Source organism: Dermochelys coriacea, chromosome 16 (assembly GCF_009764565.3).
Source record: "Dermochelys coriacea isolate rDerCor1 chromosome 16, rDerCor1.pri.v4, whole genome shotgun sequence".
NCBI lineage: Eukaryota > Metazoa > Chordata > Testudines > Dermochelyidae > Dermochelys > Dermochelys coriacea.
The window spans coordinates 14,453,999-14,472,023 of NC_050083.1; the positions used below are offsets into that span (position 1 = coordinate 14,453,999).

The following is an 18,025-nucleotide window of genomic DNA, read 5'->3' on the forward strand; positions in this document are numbered from 1 at the left end:
GACAGGGGACACAGGCACGGACCTGATTCCTGGCGAAGAAAGAATTAAATCCAGCACAACCTTCCCCTCCCATTGCTCAGGGGGAGAGCTAGAAGAGAGGCTGCTGGGATGGCAGAGAATGGTGGAAAAAACTGGCTTATTTCTATTTCCTAATGGAGCTGTGCTTGATTTCTGCTTACTAATAATATCCCTTGTGGGAAAGTCCTTAGTGACTGCCCCTGTGTCTCCTTTCTGCTGTGTCCTCCCCACAGCTGATAAGCACTGCAGTTCCCTTGGCAGAGAAGGTGCCATAGTTATATAAATAGATTAGAAAACATCTCCAGCTGGTGTGAGATCGCTATGCTGCCCAGTAGGAGACCTGTGGTTGAGTGCTGGTCCTGGGTGGGGTGGTGTCTGTAGCAAGAGTGGCTCTAAAGCCGGCCTGTCTCCTTAGAGACCTAGTGGAGGGAAAAGGGCCAAGAGTCTGTGAATAGAAACGTCTGTGTGCAAATCAGCATGTGCAAGCTGGACTCCTAACCACTCCTGAAAGTACAGGTGGAAGCCTCTAAACCAGTAGTTCTCAACCAGGAGTCCAGAGCCCCTTAGGGGGCCTCGAGCAGGTTTCGGGGGGCCTCCAAGCAGGGCCAGCATCAGCCTCGGTGGGGTCCAGGGCAGAAAGCCAAAGCCCCACTGCATGAGCCAAAGCCCCACTGAAGCCTGAGCAATGTAGCTTTGTTGGGGCCCCTGTGGCATGGGGCCTCAGGCAACTGCCCTGCTTGCTACCCCCGAATGCCGGCCCTGGCTTTTATATGTAGAAAACCAGTTATTGTGACACAGTTGGGTCGTGGAGTTTTTATAGCATGTGGGGGGGGGCCTCAGAAAGGAAAAGGTTGAGAACCTCTCTGCTCTAAACCACTTCCCTGAGGCTGATTGTCCTCTAACCTCATTTTAGTTACACTGTGCCAGAAGCAGCCCCTTACTCAGGAGCACGGCGGGGAGCGAGCGTGCAGGGAGGTGATCAGCATGCATGCGCTGCAGATGGCTCTGGAAGATCTCCCCTTGCTGACATTCGTAGGTCCCTTATCCTGCCTGTGGACCCAGACACTAGAGAGCAGCATTGCTCGCAAAAGCCAGTAGGTAACAAAGTGAGCTGTAGCTCATGAAAGCTTATGCTCAAATAAATGTGTTAGTCTCTAAGGTGCCACAAGTCCTCCTGTTCTTTTTGCAAATACAGACTAACACAGCTGCTACTCTGAAAAGTAAGCACAGACAGCATGGAAGTGGGTTTTCTGTGCACCCCTTTCCACCTGAGAGAGTAGGAGCCCCTCCTGGGGCTCTGCTGAAAAGAAGCAGTGGTTAGTTGAACCCACTCCCAACTGGGAGGGAGGTGAACAAGCAAAGGGTGTGTGACCCAGGGGCCTGCATTTCCCGCACATCCCTGGTTAATGTGGATTTTACGTGCTCTGTGCAGCCACCATCCCCGGGAGGAAGCTGTGGCTATAAACCAGTTTACTTTCCAAGTAAGTAAAAGTGCCCTGGGAAGGCAACAAATGACTGAGCTTTGATTTCTCAGGCCCTGCCACCGCCCTTCGGTGTTTCCAGCAGAACTGGAAATGTTTGCACGCTGCTGGGACCCATGTTCTCTGTCCTCCTTCCAGGGCTTTTTCAGCAGATGGAAAGATGGTTATATGCTTGGAGAGGGTCATATCATGCATGGTGACGCTCCCCTTGCATAAATCCCCTCACCTGGCTATGTTTGCTCTTTGACCACCCCTCAGTAGGGGGCCTGCATGCAGAACAATCCTGCTCGGTTAAAAAAGATGTTTATTAATAAAAGGGAAAAAGAGCCAGGTTCAGGTGTGGCTGGAATTGCTCTCTGATGGGCTCCAGCTGGGCTAGGAGGTAATGGGTTGCTCAGTAGCAATAGATAAGGTAATTATAGGGAATTAGCCACCCAAGCATTTTTGGAAGGTGACTGATAGAAAACAACCAGCAAAATACCAGGGAGCCTCTTAAGGCACCAGACCAGTCAGCTTCCCCACATGCAGCAGGTTCAGACACAAGTGTTTCTGTGACTAGACTGTCTAGAGTGAAAAAATTAAATTGGATGGAGTCTCTTGTTACTGGGTCACCTTCACATTCCTCCAGCGTCTATCTGGGAAGTGTGACCTCTGCAATGCATCAGATGTTTACCTGCTGGCGTGGTTACAGCCTCCTGCCTTAGAGGCTGTTCATCTAGTCCACGCCCCCAGCTCATTCTCCTGGCCCTGCTAACTGAAGAGGGGACCAACCGCCCAGCTGCTGTATCCCAGCACAGGAGGGCAACACCTCTTGCTGTTGCTTTGCAGACAATATTGTGTTGTGTGAAGTGTGTAGATGAAGGCAGGTTGGAGCTGGTTTGTGGGTGGAGCAGTAAATTAGACAGAAGCGCACAGCTGATTACTGCTGGCTGACTTGAGGAGGAAGGTGGGGGGATACCGAGTGGAAAGAACAAAGGAATAGTTCCCACCTGGAAGCGTCCATCCACAAGGCTGCCATACACCAGATTCGGTATATCTGGGACCTTTATCAAGCCCTGCCTGTGAACATTAACAGTGGCATGGTCCCAGTGCTCCTATTTGTTTCTTTAAAGACTCTCTTTCCAAGGTTGACATTACCATACATCTCTCCCTTCTTGTTTTCTTCCGTGTTTCCTTGGTTCGATGTGCTGCGTCAGGAACTAGTGACAGGGAAGTTAAACATCTCCTCTAAGTAAACCAAAAGGAGGGGGGGGGCCTCCCTTCTGCATCCTGCTGCGCTAAGGTCTTGTCTACATACACAGTTGCATGGATTTAACTTGTGATTTGAAAGCAGTTTAGTTAAACCTGCACAAAAGGCTGTGTGGACACTCTTACTTTGGTTTAAATCAGGTTTATTCTGGTTTATTTTAAATTGATTAGGGAGAGGATTAAGCTAAAGATGAAATCTGCTACTTTTAAACCAAAATGAATGTGCACTGAGGGGTTTGCACCCGTTTAACCGAGCGGTTGAAGGCTTGTGTGTAGACAAGGCCTATGATGCTGACCTGACATTGCTCTGTTACTCGTAGGCCACTCCATGCGAGTCTGGAGGGTTGCACTGATAGAACTCGGATCAGAATTTGGCCCAGAGAATGAGAAAACGGAGAGAGGGTTCCATGTGTCTGGCTGCAAAGCACGGAGAGAGGCACTGAGTGCACTGCTTGGGGGCTCTTTCCTGCCTGCCTTGCCTTTTCACCTACTGGCCTAAGCAAATGATTGATCCCTGAATCCCCTTTCTTAAGGAACTGACTGAGCAACAGCTAGGAGTCCTTGCCGCACCTTAGAGACTAACAAATTGGACTCCTTGTTTTTGCTGATACAGACTAACGGGGCTACCACTCTGAAACCTGAGCAACAGCTGAGTGTCTTACTCAGATGGCCCAGATAAGATCTGAAGAGCTCAGTGCCTTATCTTTAAGGGGACCAGAAATCTTGCCCACGGGGTCCTTCACCTTCCCACCCTCCGCCCCACCCCCAATTATTTGTTCCCTGGCTTTAAATGCATCACAGACAAGGAATGCATTTCCCCCCCACACTCCTTGTTCTACATTTCTGTGTTTGCATTACCATTTGCAAGCTATTACTGTGGGCTGCAGCTTGGAGGCTGGTGGTATGGCTTTCTCCTGCACCCCCCTTCCCAGGCCATGCACATCTAAGTCATCCTATGGGCCTTTCTAGCTGTGGGGCTGTGTCTGCCATTTGTGCTGAGAATCCAGCCAGCCTCCTCAAGCCGCACCAGAGATCTGCCCAGTTCTGTGTTTTCAGGGGAATGCACCTGGTGTACTTGGAGTGGCCTCATCCACTGCTCCCTTTACATCTCAGCGAACATCCAGCTGTCCTCTCATCCTGTACATCTTCTCTTCTTGGCCTGTCTCCCCACATCCATTCAGCTGCTTGCACCGTGTACTCCTCTGACCCCCTGTATCATTCAGCCTGTGTCTGCTGGCTTGAGAGAGGAGTGTTTGAGTCGGGGGGAAGAGACGAACAGGCTAGTATTTCAGTGAATAATGTGGGCTTTAGGACCTGCTTCCAATCGCCCCTTCCTCCAGCTCCCACCCACCGCCTCACCAGGGGAGTTGCTCAGAAAGTGCTTTTCTTCTCCCTTGCAGAAGTTGAACTTTGGAGGATTTTCCTTCATGCAGCTGCTGGTGGCTGCACTTTTTCCAAGGGCTGGCCTCGTCTTGCCCCCCACCCCCAAGGAGGACACCTTCTAGCAAAGGGACACTAGCCCAGCAGCACTAGAAGCTGGTTGATTTGTTTCAGTGCATGTCTGGGAACAGCCAGGAATTAATGGAAAGGCTGGGGGGAGCTGTGCCTGCAACTGGGGGCTCTCCTCTGCCCCTCTAAAAGTAGTTAAGGAAAAGGCAGCCTGATTTCCCTGCGCGGGATTGTTCTTGCCCTGGGGGTAGGGAGAGTTGTGGGGAGATTCTCAGCTCTTCTGGGGACGAACTGGAGAAGGAGCATTTTGCATGAAGGAAGCCGAGGAAGGAATCTTGCAAAGGTTTGGGGCGCCACGTCTCCAGGCAGGAGCAGGAGCAGAGGGGTTTCCTGTCTCTGTGCGTTGGAAGACTCCTAAGCCATGCATCCCAGAGCAGGGCTCCTCCTGGGGCTTTGGCTGCTACTGGCCTCTGGCCTTGGAGAGCCCATCTCTGATTCTGGAGGGGTCACCTTGGCCTTTGTCTTTGATGTCACTGGCTCCATGTACGACGACCTGGTGCAGGTGATGGATGGAGCATCCCGGATCTTGGAGCGGACACTCAGCAGGAGCACAAAAGTCATTAGCAACTATGCTCTGATCCCCTTTCATGACCCAGGTAAGGCAGTTCTGGTTCACGCTAATCCTGTTGAGAACAATGCATTGCGCTGACTCAGCACCCATGGTTCTGGTCCAGGGCAATGCAGTGCAATAAACCAGAATCCATGGTTCTGGTCCAGACAAAGTACTGTGTTGCATTAAGCCAGGATCAATTATTCTCGTCCAATATGAAAAATGCTACAAAATATGGGACCCATTTGCACAAGACATTGCATTGCACTAATTTAGGGCCATTGGTTCAAGTCATACTGAGATCATTTCACTCTGGGGACTGGATTCTGGTCCCGTAAAAGGCCTGGTACGGAGAATCTGGGACTCTGATCCAGTAGGTGACATGTGCAGTATCATGTGGTTCCCTTAACCCTGGATCAGTATGAAAACAGACAGAGCTGCATTTAGTAAGGATCAAAGTCCCCCACCCTTTCAAGGCAACTTTGTCCTGCCCTGTTGTCCCCCTTTTGATCCTCAGCTTTTCAGCCTTGTTAGGCACAGGGAAAGCTGGGAGGTAAACGCTCCAAACACAGTCAGAGCAGGGTTGTGCTAATATGGCTAGGATCATTGGGACCTGACTCACTGGCTAGAAAGTATCAGATTAAATTTGAAAAGCATCAGTCTGACCCAGACAGCTAGGGCCTAAGATGGAAGCTGCCAATTTCCTGAAGTAATTCTAACAAGCCTCCCCATATCCTGGGGGATTCCTGCCGCAGCTGATTCTCCTCATGTTACCATCCCATTTAGATTGCTTTAGCCTCAGGTCCTTGCTTAGTTCACAGCCATGCAGCTTGGACTGCAATTTCCTCCAGATCTGTAACTGGAGCAGGGTTGGGCCAGCTCTGTACTTGGAAGGAAGACCTCAGAGAGGCTAGGTTCTGCAGGGCAGGAAGGGGGGTATTGGTGACGCAGTAGGTGGCACTCCAAGGATGTGTCTGCACTGCCAAAAGTGTGTCCTTAACTTGTCCGCTAACAGAGGTTAAATTAGCAGTGAAGACAAGGCTAATTGACTTTTATCTTGGGCCAGCAGCTTGAATTCGACCCCAGGCTGCCTTGTAGGCTTCTCCAGCCAGCACAGAACCAGCAAGATGGTAAGGGCCATATAGTACTGCAAGTGGTTTATACTACTGTGATGTGAACCTTGATCCTTGTGGGCATTAATGAGGACAGGTCATTAATGCCCATACTTTTCACAAGGATTAGTTATGGTGTTAATTCTGAGGATCCTGGCCATATTCTAATTTGATTAATTACATCCTGCTTCCCTAAAAATCCTCTTTTGCATTTTCTGCTGGATGATACACTTCACATCATGTCCCAAACTACTGTTGCTATGCGCTGTTACAGTTACTGTGATCCACCCCAGAGTTGGCTGCATTTTAGTGGATGGATGAAGAGAGGCCTTAGCTGTATAGTTTGTAAAGCAGTCTGAGGTCTTTCTATCTGAAGGACACTACTGGGATAGAAGTCGTAATTGTTTATTTGAACTCTGATAATAAACAAGGAAACAGTGCTCTAAGTTAAATAAAGATGAAAGTTTGTCCTCTTACTGGTCCTTGCTTTTATACACATCCATGAGGTGCTAATCAATCATACCAAATAAGAACAAGCTCTCTGCCAAAAATTCATACAGAAAATAGCAATTCTGAAGAAAGGAACATTTGAATTAAAAGTACTGAAGACAGCAGGAGAAGCTGTCAGAAGCACTAAATGGATTTTTAGAATGAACCGGCATCTATCTGTTGAGTACATTCCTTAAAATAGAAACAGGGCCCCTCTTTACAGCCTAGCATCCACTTGGTCTGTGGGGTGCATCTGTCTTTTGTAACAGAGAACAGTTGGCTTGTCCATTAAATCCAGGCAGCTCGTGTTTCTGCACTGGTTACCATTGGAGACGGCGCCCCAAGGAACTCTACGCCTGGTGATTTAAATGGACTCCATTTAATATGGTCCTGTGTATGGAATGTCTCATGGTACCGGACGTGATTCTTCCTTGTGGGATGGACCCAGATAAATTAATTGACTCTGTGGCTTATCCAGATGGGGATACTTGGGGACTGAGCAAGTTCCCGTTCCTCCAGTCTCTGTCCCATGCTGCGCCACACTGGGAAGTTTCATACCCACAGTCTGCACATGCTGTGCGTTGTTGCTATCACACCATAGCCAAGGTCCTGCCCTCACAGTAATAACTACCCAACAGGGATGGGTCTTGTCGTCTAGGCCAGACTAAGCTGCGTGTTAGCCATGTCCCGGAGCCAGGCTACAATCCAAGGCTGTAACCCAGTCTGGTAACCTAGTTACCGTGCTGATCGGCCTTGTCTATGTTGCAAGGCCAACCATCTTGTAAAAGCATGGAGGGATTCTGGGGCTGCACCTGTGTCCTCTGGTATGGTAGCGGTTACAGTGTAGACCGGACCTAGAGCTGCCCTCCTTGGGCTTTGTAAGGATGATTACTTCTCATTGCCATCACAAAGGGCACCTGTAAACCAGAGGGTCTCTGTCAATCCAGGAAAGAGCTGAAATGGCTTGGGAGGCGTGGGAGGATGGGGCATGGTGGACGGGGCTGGGGGAAATCCTCAGCTCCTGTGGTACCTCTGTCCTGCTATAGCTGTTTGTTTGCATGGAAACAGATGGGGTTACCTCTTGCCAGGGACTCATCTGGCTGCAAGGTCCCTCGTCAGGCCAGGTGTCTGGTTTGCTGTAACTGGAGCACCCTGGCCGGGTAAATTGGCCGTCTCTCCTGTTAAGCTGAAGGAAAAGCCCTCCAGTCTCTGTGGGAGTCAGTCAGAGCACTGGCATTATTTCAGAGGCCTCTGAGCCTGTCTCATGTCCAGAGAGAACCAGTCTAGGGAAGGGGTGCCATAGGCCAGCTCATTGGTGCCAAGCCAGAGTTCGGTGTGCTGATGACTCTTTGCACTAAACGTGACATCATTCATCTGAGGGTCTCTTCCATTAAAACTCACGGCCCTCCTATGCGGCAGGTAGGTTCTCTTAACCCTCAGAGAGCAGTGGGGAAACTGAGGCTCAGTAGACCTGTGGAAGTGCATTGTGTTAACTAACTTGTCTTAGCTAACTTGATGCAAAATGTGATTTTTGCCTTTAGCGAGGACAAGGGCAGTCATGTTTTAATAACGTGTTAGGAGCTGGTCGTGGTTAACTCTAGGGCAGAGTTGAGTTTAGTGCCACATTAGTTAAAACGTGTCAGCGTGATGCGTTTTCTCATTGTAGACAAGGCTGCAGTGACATGCCCAGGGACACAGCCAGGAAGTAGAACCCGGGAGCTTGGGCATCCACCTGCCCTGCTGTAGCCACTAGCAGAATAGTAGGCTTTAAAGGTATCCCCCATCTCACCCAAAGCTGCAAGGCCCGGAGTGGAGGAGTGTTAACAGTGTAAAGGCATCGTACATATGGGGAGATGCCTGCTGCAACAATGAAGGTTTGTCTACACTGCACTTAAAAACCCATGGGTGGGCCTGTGCCCGCTGACTTGGGCTGTGGTGCTGTTTAATTGCAATGAAGACATCCAGTCTTGGGCTGGAGCCCGGGCTATAGGACCCTGTGAAGTGGGAGAGTCCCCAAGCTGCATGGGCCAGCTGCGGGTGTCTCCTTGCAGTGTAGACATACCCTAAGTGTGATGGAATCCGCTCTTGTGGCGTGAGCCAGCAACTCCTGAATTCCAACCCTCTGTCAACAAAAGGTCTGTCTACGCTGCCATCGCGGGGTGTGCTCCGCCTGAGCCAGCTTTAACTTCGTTAGCTCTGGTACCAGAGCAGCGAAGCTGCAGCAGCAGCACTGGCCTTTGGCGCTGGCTTGGGGCTTGAGTGCCTGGCTTGGTCCCCTTTGCAAGACCAAGCCACATGGGGGTGTAACAAAGTCCTGCGACAATGTGGATGAGACCTAAATACCCTGTAATCTAGAAAGTGTCCCACTACAGGGCTGCCCTTTTGGGACTCCGGAGGGGAGATTACCTCTCAATCCCACCCAGGATGGTGGCCACCGTGGAAAAGCACGGACTGGCCGAGCCATCATCAACCAGCCCAGTAAAGGAGACCCAGCGTTCGTCCAATGGCAAGGGAGTGTTCTTTGAAAGAAAGCTATAGTTGCTGATGCAGGTTTCTGAGGACAGGCAGGAACTAACGCAGGTCTTTTGGTATTTGCGGTGGTGGTGTAGCTGTGTTGGGCCAAGGATACTAGAGAGACAAGGTGGGTGAAAAGCTCTGTGTAGCTTGGAAGTTTGTCTCTTTCACCAAAAGAGGTTGGTTCAGTAAAAGATATTACCTTGCCCACCTTGTCTCTTTCATAGGCCTAGTGAGGCTAATATAGGGAAACTTAATATGAGAGAGAGAGAAGATTGTAGACTTGTGCTCAGAGAGGAGAAAGCACTGATATATGCTGTCTCGATATCTTTGGCAGAGGTTGGACCAGCGACCCTCACAGCAGATCCCGAGGAATTCCAGCGAGAGCTCAGAGGTCTCTACGTTCAGGTACAGTTGTCTGCCTCATCTTAATATCTGTAGCACTGTTGGCTAGTGGCCTATGCAACTGGTATTTGAAACCTGAGTGTGGCCAGTTCGGAAACCCAGCTTGTTTGGTTGGAATGTAACCCTTAGCGGGTGGCAAAGAAGCCCCAGATGCCAAGGAGCATAACTCCTAAGCCAAGCGGCCATGGAGCCAGTGCCAGAGGAAAGAATTTGTCTTTGTCATTACCTTTAAAAATAACTAGGAGCATCGTCCAGCAGCGCTACCTGGATCCTCCCTGCCATGTGCGGACTGGGTGCAGCAAGGAATTCTGGGGACACGTGTCACTCTTAAGGGAGATACATTTCTACGCCCAAGGCAGGGAAAGAGAGGGGCTAATGCTGGTGCTGCTGGGGACAAGTTCAACTCCCAGCACAGATGTAGAGCAGCCTCAGGGTGTGCCCAGCTGCCCCTTATTGGAGAATAGCTGAGGTGTGGGAATGTCCTGGCGATGCATGTTGGGAGCACATCAGGGGGCATGCTGTGTCTGAGTCTCCTGAGGGGAGGGAGAGAGCACAGAGCAGCTCTGCACTGGTCGGGAGAGACCCTGGGGGAGCGGTGGGGGGGCCTGGTGTGGTCAGTGCCCCAGCAAGATGCCAGGGGTGCCCTGTTGCTGCAGGTACCATCTTTGGATGAGATTTAGACCTGAGGCCTTGCCCACCCCTGGTTATTCTAGATCCTGGCTGGGAGCTCTTTGTGTGAGAAAGGGTCCTGCCTAGGGTCTGGTTTGGGGAGCTACTGGAGTTGTTCCAGACATGATTTTTCTCCCTCCCACATAAAGTTTAGCTGAAAACAATTTTTGTTTGTTTGTTTTTTTCATTGAATATTTTCCCCAGATCAGATTTTTATTGCAAACCCCTAAACTAAAAATGTTCAGATTTGGATTGAAAAACCAAAACCAATAAATATCAGAGGGGTAGCCGTGTTAGTCTGCATCCACAAAAGCAACGAGGAGTCTGGTGGCACCTTAGAGACTAACAGATTTATTTGGGCATAAGCTTTCGTGGGTAAAAAACCCCACTTCTTCAGATGCAATAAATTGAACATTTCTGACAGAAACAGAAAGATATACCACCACTGCGTTCCACTGCACAGAGAGCTGCATTTTGGCGATAGAGGAAGTGACTCGTGTGTAGATATTCATAACCTTGAATGATGCATTTATCTCTGTGCTCTGAGAGCAGGACATGTACATGTATCACTGCAAAGAGCTTTAGGGTCCTTTGAAGTGCAAAGTGCTATACAAGATATTGTGTATTATTATTGTGTAAGTAATAATCGGCCACCTGGCATGGCTTGGTTATAGCTGAGCGGTCTGTTGAACTCCCCTCTCTATGGTCTACGTCAGCTGGAGGCCCCTAAATGAGCGTCTCTTCCCAGTCCCGTAGGAAAGCTGGCTGTTAGATTCTGTTTTCCTCTGTGTGTGTGAGATGAAACTGTTACACTGGAGGGAAGGCTGGGAAGCCCCCGGGGATGATGGGAGGTTGGATGACTCTGTTGCTGAGCTGCCCACCAGGAGCTGGCATCTCTAGTCGCCATGTGTTTGCACTGCTCATGCTTTGCATGAAGGGTCCATTTGTGAATGATTCATCGGGATTGCAAGCAGGTTACAGGCAGGAGTAGTGTGTGTTATCCGAGGTCACCAGCACATCAGTCAAAGGAGTTAAAGATGGTTACCAGCAACCTGTTGGTCTCTGTGATGGTCTATAATTAACTGTTGATTACAGCATAGATTAATCATTTATTAACCCTTTATAAGCAACTCACAAGTGGAATTTTGGTGTCTGAAAAAGGCACGAATCTGCTGGGATTCCCTGGTGTTTCTGAAGCGCAGGGTGGGACACCAAGTGTGGCTCCTGCCTTTAGCTTCACTCCAGCAGCCTGTGATGTGGCACCTGTGCAGCCAGGTGGCGCTGCTGTGTGCACCTGTGGTGCATACCTGTGTTCAGGCATTGCCAGTGCAAATGGCAACTGTGCCTGTCCGCACGAGGGGCTTTCCGGGCTCAGGATATATGCCCAGGGCAGAGCAGGCATTGCTCACTGAACTCTTGGAAGGTGAGGCAGTGATTGTGAAGGGGCACGTGGTTTCAGCAAGTTTTTCCCTCCCTAAGGGAAATGGTGTCCCACCCCAGGTTGATTCCTGCAGCCCTCACTTTGGGCTCCGTTAGGATTACTCAGGTTTCCTAATGGGCTCTTTGGCTGCAGGGCGGAGGGGATTGCCCGGAGATGAGCGTCGGAGCCATCCAGCTGGCTGTGGAGGTCTCGCACCCGGGATCGTTCATCTATGTGTTCTCGGATGCTCGGGCCAAAGACTACAAGCGCAAGCAGGAGTTGCTGCAGCTCCTGCAGCACAAACAGTCCCAGGTGAGAGTCCGGCTACTGGCTTGCAGCTGCGTTCCCAGGAGATGTCCCTTCTCTGTGACCCAGGAGCCACTGAACGTCCGCTCCCTGAGCCCACAAGGTGACACAGAGCCATGCAAAAGAAGCCTTTTGCAAAGCACCACAGAACCCCTCTGTACTGGTCCAACAAAACCTATAAACAATGCCATGTATTCTTTACCTCCGTCTGCTGGTACATTTTCTATTGGCTAACTCTTGACAGACATATAGACACGGAGCACTCTCGTAACTGTTGTTCACATTGTAGCTGGCACATGCCAACCTTCTGCCAGTGGGGGAGGTGTGAGGATGGTTGGTTGGAGTCTCTTCTGACTTGGTTTGCTGTTGTGCATTTCTCTGTGGCAGGTTGTGTTCGTGCTAACAGGGGATTGCGGGGACAGAAGCCACCCTGGGTATCGAGTGTACGAAGAAATTGCTGCTACCAGCTCTGGGCAGATATTCCATCTGGATAAACAACAGGTGAAGGAGGTGAGTGGAAAAGACCTGAATTTTGTTACTTGTGAGCATCTGTGCTCTCAAATGAACTCGCGCAGAAAAACGATAAAAGACAAAAACGCCCTGTCACCTGTGGGTGAACACTTTTCACAGAGCGATCACTCCCTATCTGACCTCTCAGTCCTCATCTGCAAAGGAAACCTGCCCAATGCCTTCAAAAGATGAGCCTGGGAGTTTAAATTCATAACTTCGCTAGATACTAAAAATCATGGACTGTACAGAGACGTGATTTATGCCTCATTACAACAATCTATAACCCAGCCCCCAGCCTTTACACACATACACCCTCCCCCGATAACTGGAGGGGTATTAATGGCCCACTTCACCTTGCATGGTCCCTTGAAATATGTGTTAACTTATGCTAAACAATCTGTTCCACCTTGTATTTAGCTGTGACACTTTGTGTACCTTTCCCAGACCTGAAGAAGAGCTCTGTGTAGCATAAAAGCTTGTTTGTCTCAACAATAGAAGCTAGTCCAATAAAAGCTAGTGCCTCCCACACCTTGTCTCTCTAGTATCCTGGGACCAGCGCGGCTACAACGACCCTGCCTACGAGAATGGAAGACTTGGATGGTTTTCACAGTCTCCTTTATGTTTTGGGTGGCTGGGATGGCGTGATGAGATCATGATGATCAGAGGCCTCTCTCCTTCGCTGGCTTGATGCTGTCGATCCCCTTTAGTTCAGGTGGACTCATCAAGTTAGCAATGCAAGGCTCTTTTGTCTTTACTTGTAGTCACATTAGTGGCTTAGATTAGCGTGCCATGGATTGTTATCCCTTAGGGACTTCATGGAAGTTTGGGCATTCAGGAGCAAAGCCTCAGAGCCCATCTAATCCCCTGTCCCTGCTCCAGGGGACTGAAGAAGATGGTTGTCTCAGGGCTAACACAGGAGTCTGGGAGTCTGTAGACCTGGGGTCTGTTTCTGGTTGCCTTGGAGGCTAGCTGCGTGATCCTGGGTTAAGTGCTTCACTTCTTTGGGCCTCCATTTCTCCGTCTGTAGCATGGAGACGATACCGCTCCTGGGGTGTGGAGGAGTAAGGCCAAGACTGTAAAACCAGGACCTCGGTGGGAGCTATTGGGTGCTCCACACCTTTGAAAATCAGGCAGGTCCCTAACTATGGAGCCTGAATTTAGACTCCTGCCTTTGACGGTCTTGACCTGGCATGCCTGTGAAGTGCTTGGAGAGCAGGAGCCCAGCGTTCGTCTAACTATTCACAACAGTTTTGGAGTGGTGAGGTCTCCTTCTGCCTCCCTTCCACCCCCCTTCCTGGCTGCTGGCTGTTGCAGTCTACTGACTAGTATTCCCATGGGCAAGGTGCGGGCTAATCACTTGTCTGCTCCGAGTGGCTGAGTGGAAGCCATCTGGCAATAATAATTACGCCAGAATCTTTAATTCCTCTAACATCAGCAAGTGTGTGTGTTTGCTTTGTAACTGGAAAGGATCAGCCCTTGCTGCTGTCTCCTTTTCCCTGCACCCTGCCTCCCTCCCTGCTCCAGCACCTGGAAAACAGCATGTTCGGGAGAAACAGTTAAGGCTGGATCCTCAGATGCTGTGTCAATCACTGGAGCCCTGTCAGGTTGAGGATTTGGCCCTTAATTCTGTGCAAAGGCTATTTTCTTTGTTCCCATTCTCTGGACCCAGCTGCAGGGACCGATGGGACCAGTAAATGCCATTGTATTTTGCATTTGTGTATGAGGTGTGACGTGCTATCTATGATACTCAGGCGGGTCCCTGTTACCAAAGTAATGGTATCCAAGTACCTGAGCATCCCGCAGCCTGTAGTGTATTTATCGTCACCACCCCCCTGTGAGGTAGGGCAGGACTATTGGCCCCATTGCACAGGTGGCAAACCACAGCACAGAGACTAGTTGCTTGCCCAAGGTCACACACGAGCCTGTGACAGAGCGTGGAGTTGAATCCAGGTCTCCTGAATGCCAGGAGCTGGGACTGAAATTACCCGAAGTCCTGCACCATCCTTCTGGCTAGGAGCAGACTGGGTTCAGCACTGGTAGCCAGTCAGGAGTTTCCTGTTGCCAGCTGAGCTCTGCTCTGGAGATCGAGGGGCTCCCTTAGACTGGTTCTTCCCTTGGGCAAGGGGAGGAACCGGAGCTGGATTTCTGTGTCCATATCTAACTTCCCCCCAGACCTGTCACTTCTCTGGGCGCAGGGCCCACAGGGAGCAGGGGGGCTGGGCTCCGGCTCTCGATCCCCTGCAGGACTTTCCCAAGCAGGTTGTTTTTCTTTTTTTACGGGAACAAAGAAAACAGTGCAAGGAGTCAGAGTAGCAGCCGTGTTAGTCTGTATTCGCAAAAAGAAAAGGAGTACTTGTGGCACCTTAGAGACTAACAAATTTATTAGAGCATAAGCTTTCGTGAGCTACAGCTCACTTCATCGGATGCATCGGATGCTGTAGCTCATGAAAGCTTATGCTCTAATAAATTTGTCAGTCTCTAAGGTGCCACAAGTACTCCTTTTCTTAGTGCAAGGAGTGAAACTGAAGGGGAAAGGGAGGGGCAGGTGTGAGCGGGGGGCAGGTGTGAGCAAGGGGGGGAGGAGCAAAGAGTGAGCTAAGGAGCCTGGCTCTATCCTGTGCTGTCTGCTCTGGCTGTCCCATCTCCCCTGCACACCACGCCCCTGCTCAGCCCCACCCTGCAGCGTCCCAGGAGCTCCCCATGTTGCGGATTCTGGGCTGTCCAAATGTGTTTGTCTCGGCCCTTGGGCATGGTGGAGGTTCTGATACAGATCTGTGCCCTTCCTAGCCTGCTTTCCTCCTCGTGGGAGAGCTCACGGTGTGCACCTCATGGCACCAGGATGGCTGCGGAGGAGTGCGGTGCCCATTAAAGGGTCCGCTGGCTTTCCCATGGGGCTGGAGGAGCCAGGCCTTGCCCTCCAGTTGAGTTGTTGCTCAAGATCTTGATGGTGAATCTCGAGAAGGCTCGGTCCTTCCTGCTCATGTAACTGAACTAATCTCTGTATACATACAGTGTGTATTCCCCCTGCCTAGTTTGTGCCTGGCCTCTTACCACCTCTGCACCTTCGGGGGAGAGCTAACCAGGGGCAACAGCCCTGACAGCAGGCCCCCTCCCAATATCTCAATGTCTGTGCATCCCGTCACATCAGAGAGCACCATTTACGGTGGGGTGGCCTGTGATAGGAGGGGACCACATTTCGCATTTGAGGCACCTTCCAGTCCTATGTCCCTGCTCCACGTCACCCTCTCTGCCCCGTAGGTGCTGAAATGGGTAGAAAAGGCTATCCAGGCCTCCAAAGTCCACCTGCTGTCCACAGACCACGAGCAGGGGGGAGAGCACACCTGGCTGGTTCCCTTTGACCCCAGCCTGAAGGAAGTCACTATCTCCGTGAGCGGCCCCGCTCCAGAGATCGAAGTCAGGGATCCGGCAGGTATGTAGCAGGACATTGTCAGCAAGCGGGTCCCAACCTCGGGCGGGGGGGGACAGTTCCGACTATGGGGAGAGCCTAATGAGCAACCTATGCCAGCTGCGGGTCCACTGGCCCAAGAGCAGAGAGCTGGGGTTTAGAGCTAAAAAGGTCCTGAGTTCAGTCCCCTTTGGGGACCCAACCAGGGGCTCGTTTGATGAGTGAATGGGAGACTGAGGCCAGGAAATAACCAAGCTGAGCTGCACTGAGGGAGACGAGCCACAGGGCAAAAATCTGTTCAGCAAAAAGTAATGAGCTGCAAAGACCTTGTTAAGCTCCCAAGTGTGTCCCTTCCCCTCTGCCATGTTAAATTCATACTTTAATTTTGTAAGAGCTGCTTTTCCCCATCCCTTCCGGGCTTTTCTTCCCAGCTGTCAGTTGACAACTGCTGATTGACAGTAACTGCTCCTCAGCCACTGAAATTACCCCACATGGCTGGCTTTCCCCAAGCATTGTCAACGCATGGTGTAAGCAAATGACCTGCAGAGAGTGCTGAGGACACGAGGGAGACTAGGAGGATGAGGGTTAAAGAGAAGTGATATGGGGGCTCAAAGCTGGGAAGGGAGCGGTGCAGATAGATAGGCAGCATGGATGAATGAGAGACCCTCTCAGCTGTCTGGGTCCCGTGGAAGGGACTGAGAGGCCGTGAATACTGAGGGTTTAGAATGAGCAGAGGGAAATGTGGGTAGGTGGGTGTGTTGTCATACGCGGGAGGAGGAAGGGCAGTGGGCTGGGTGGGTGTCTCTCCTTAGAGAAGAGAGCGAGGGAACGATGAGCAACTTCCAGCAAAAATGGAAAAGGAGCAGCTAGCTAGCGTGGCAGGGCTTGGGTAGGAGCGAGCTGGGATCCTGGGCTGCTTTCTCCAGGGGCACAGGGTCTGTGGAGGGAGCCATAATGTCAGAAGTGGCGCTAAAACCTGGTGGGAGGAGAAAGCTCTGTGGGCCTGTCAGGTGTGGGAATACAATGCTGAGCCCGCTGCAAGCCACTCAGAGCTATGGGCAGAAAATGGCCCTGGAGCCTGTGATGCAAACAGTCTCCTGCCGAGAATGGGCAACTCAGAGACTGGGCTTCTGCCTTCCTCTGTCCTGGGCAGGCCGTAATGGGCAGATCCGTCAGGCATGGCTTGCCACCAACTATTGGATGTAGCGGGGGTAGGCCGCCCCTCCCGGGACGGGTGAGTGGGAATCAGGAGGCGCTAACCCAAGGATTCCGCTTGCTGGTGCAGGGAAGATCGTTCAGAAAGGCCGGGGCCTGGAGGAACACCTCAACATCCCGAACTCCGCCAAGGTGCTGACCGTCAAGCCTCACCGGCCGGGCGTGTGGTCAGTCAAGGTAGGATGGAAGCGAAAGGAATTGCCGGGCCAGGGGCCTATCTAGGCCAGATCCTAGAGCAGGCAAACCCCTTTGCCTGAGAGGTTCTCCACGTGCCAAGAGACGTGGAGAAATGTATAGAATGCAACTTTGGTGTCTCGTCCCCATTTTGCTCCCCATGGTCTATCCCCTCTCTAAGGTGGAGACGCTGCAGCTGCCTCGTTAACTGGTTCCAGCCTGGTCACCCTTCCCTGTAGCATCCAAGTGTTGCCTCCCTAGTCCCCTGCCCCCTCTGGGAGCTGGGTCCCTTGTGATAACTTCGGCCCTGATGCAGGAAGGGAGGCTGACCCAGGGGCTGGGTTTTCCCCTTCCACCACCAGCTCTACTCTGGAAGGCAATGGGCTGGCCACCGGGAATACTTCGTGGGGTTCTAAGGAAAGCCAAGTGTCCTGAATAAATAGGGGCATGGGACTTCTCAGGAAGGTGTCAATTGGTTAAGGGCACTTTGAAGTCAACTCTAAAAGTCCGAGGGCTGGCTTCTCTACTGGTGTTGGGGTGAAACTCCATTGAAGTAATGGAAATGCTCCCATTTGCAACAGAGAATTTGGCCTCACTGAACATAAAGATTCCCCCCATGGTTCCACTTGTTCTGTCACTCCGATCCCGTTGTGGTTCTCCAGGGCTGCAGAAGGAAGTGTGTGCCTGCCCAGAATGCAGGCTACTAAAAAAGTCTGTCTGCGGCTTACTGCAGCCTCTCCCTTCTCCCCTACCCCCTGATCCTGCATGGTGGGCAGCTTCAGGAGTCAGAGCTACCCCCTTTCCACACTTGCTGATGTGATGTCTCTGTTTGCTGCTTTCAGATCCAGAGCAGCGGCCGCCACTCGGTGAGAATCACGGGTGTCAGCGCCATCCGTTTCCGAGCCAGCTTTTCCCACCAACCTACGTTCGACCTAAATCACCCCAGAGAGCGGCCTGTGCATGGTACCTCCTGCTCTTCCCATGGCGCGTGCGTGTGCG

The 18,025-nt window shown here is 51.3% G+C and overlaps 1 protein-coding gene across 1 annotated transcript in view; it reads left to right on the top strand.

The window, feature by feature from the left end:
- Positions 1–4,175: 4,175 nt before the first annotated feature.
- HMCN2 (hemicentin 2) overlaps positions 4,176–18,025 on the top strand; it is a 110,741-nt gene continuing 96,891 nt past the window's right edge. The window contains exons 1-7 of the mRNA XM_043498830.1: positions 4,176–4,852; positions 9,259–9,329; positions 11,569–11,727; positions 12,109–12,231; positions 15,490–15,661; positions 16,923–17,029; positions 17,869–17,989. Of these exons, the coding sequence (XP_043354765.1) occupies positions 4,618–4,852; positions 9,259–9,329; positions 11,569–11,727; positions 12,109–12,231; positions 15,490–15,661; positions 16,923–17,029; positions 17,869–17,989 (988 nt within the window). The 5' untranslated portion in view covers positions 4,176–4,617. The remainder of the gene's footprint in view (positions 4,853–9,258; positions 9,330–11,568; positions 11,728–12,108; positions 12,232–15,489; positions 15,662–16,922; positions 17,030–17,868; positions 17,990–18,025) is intronic.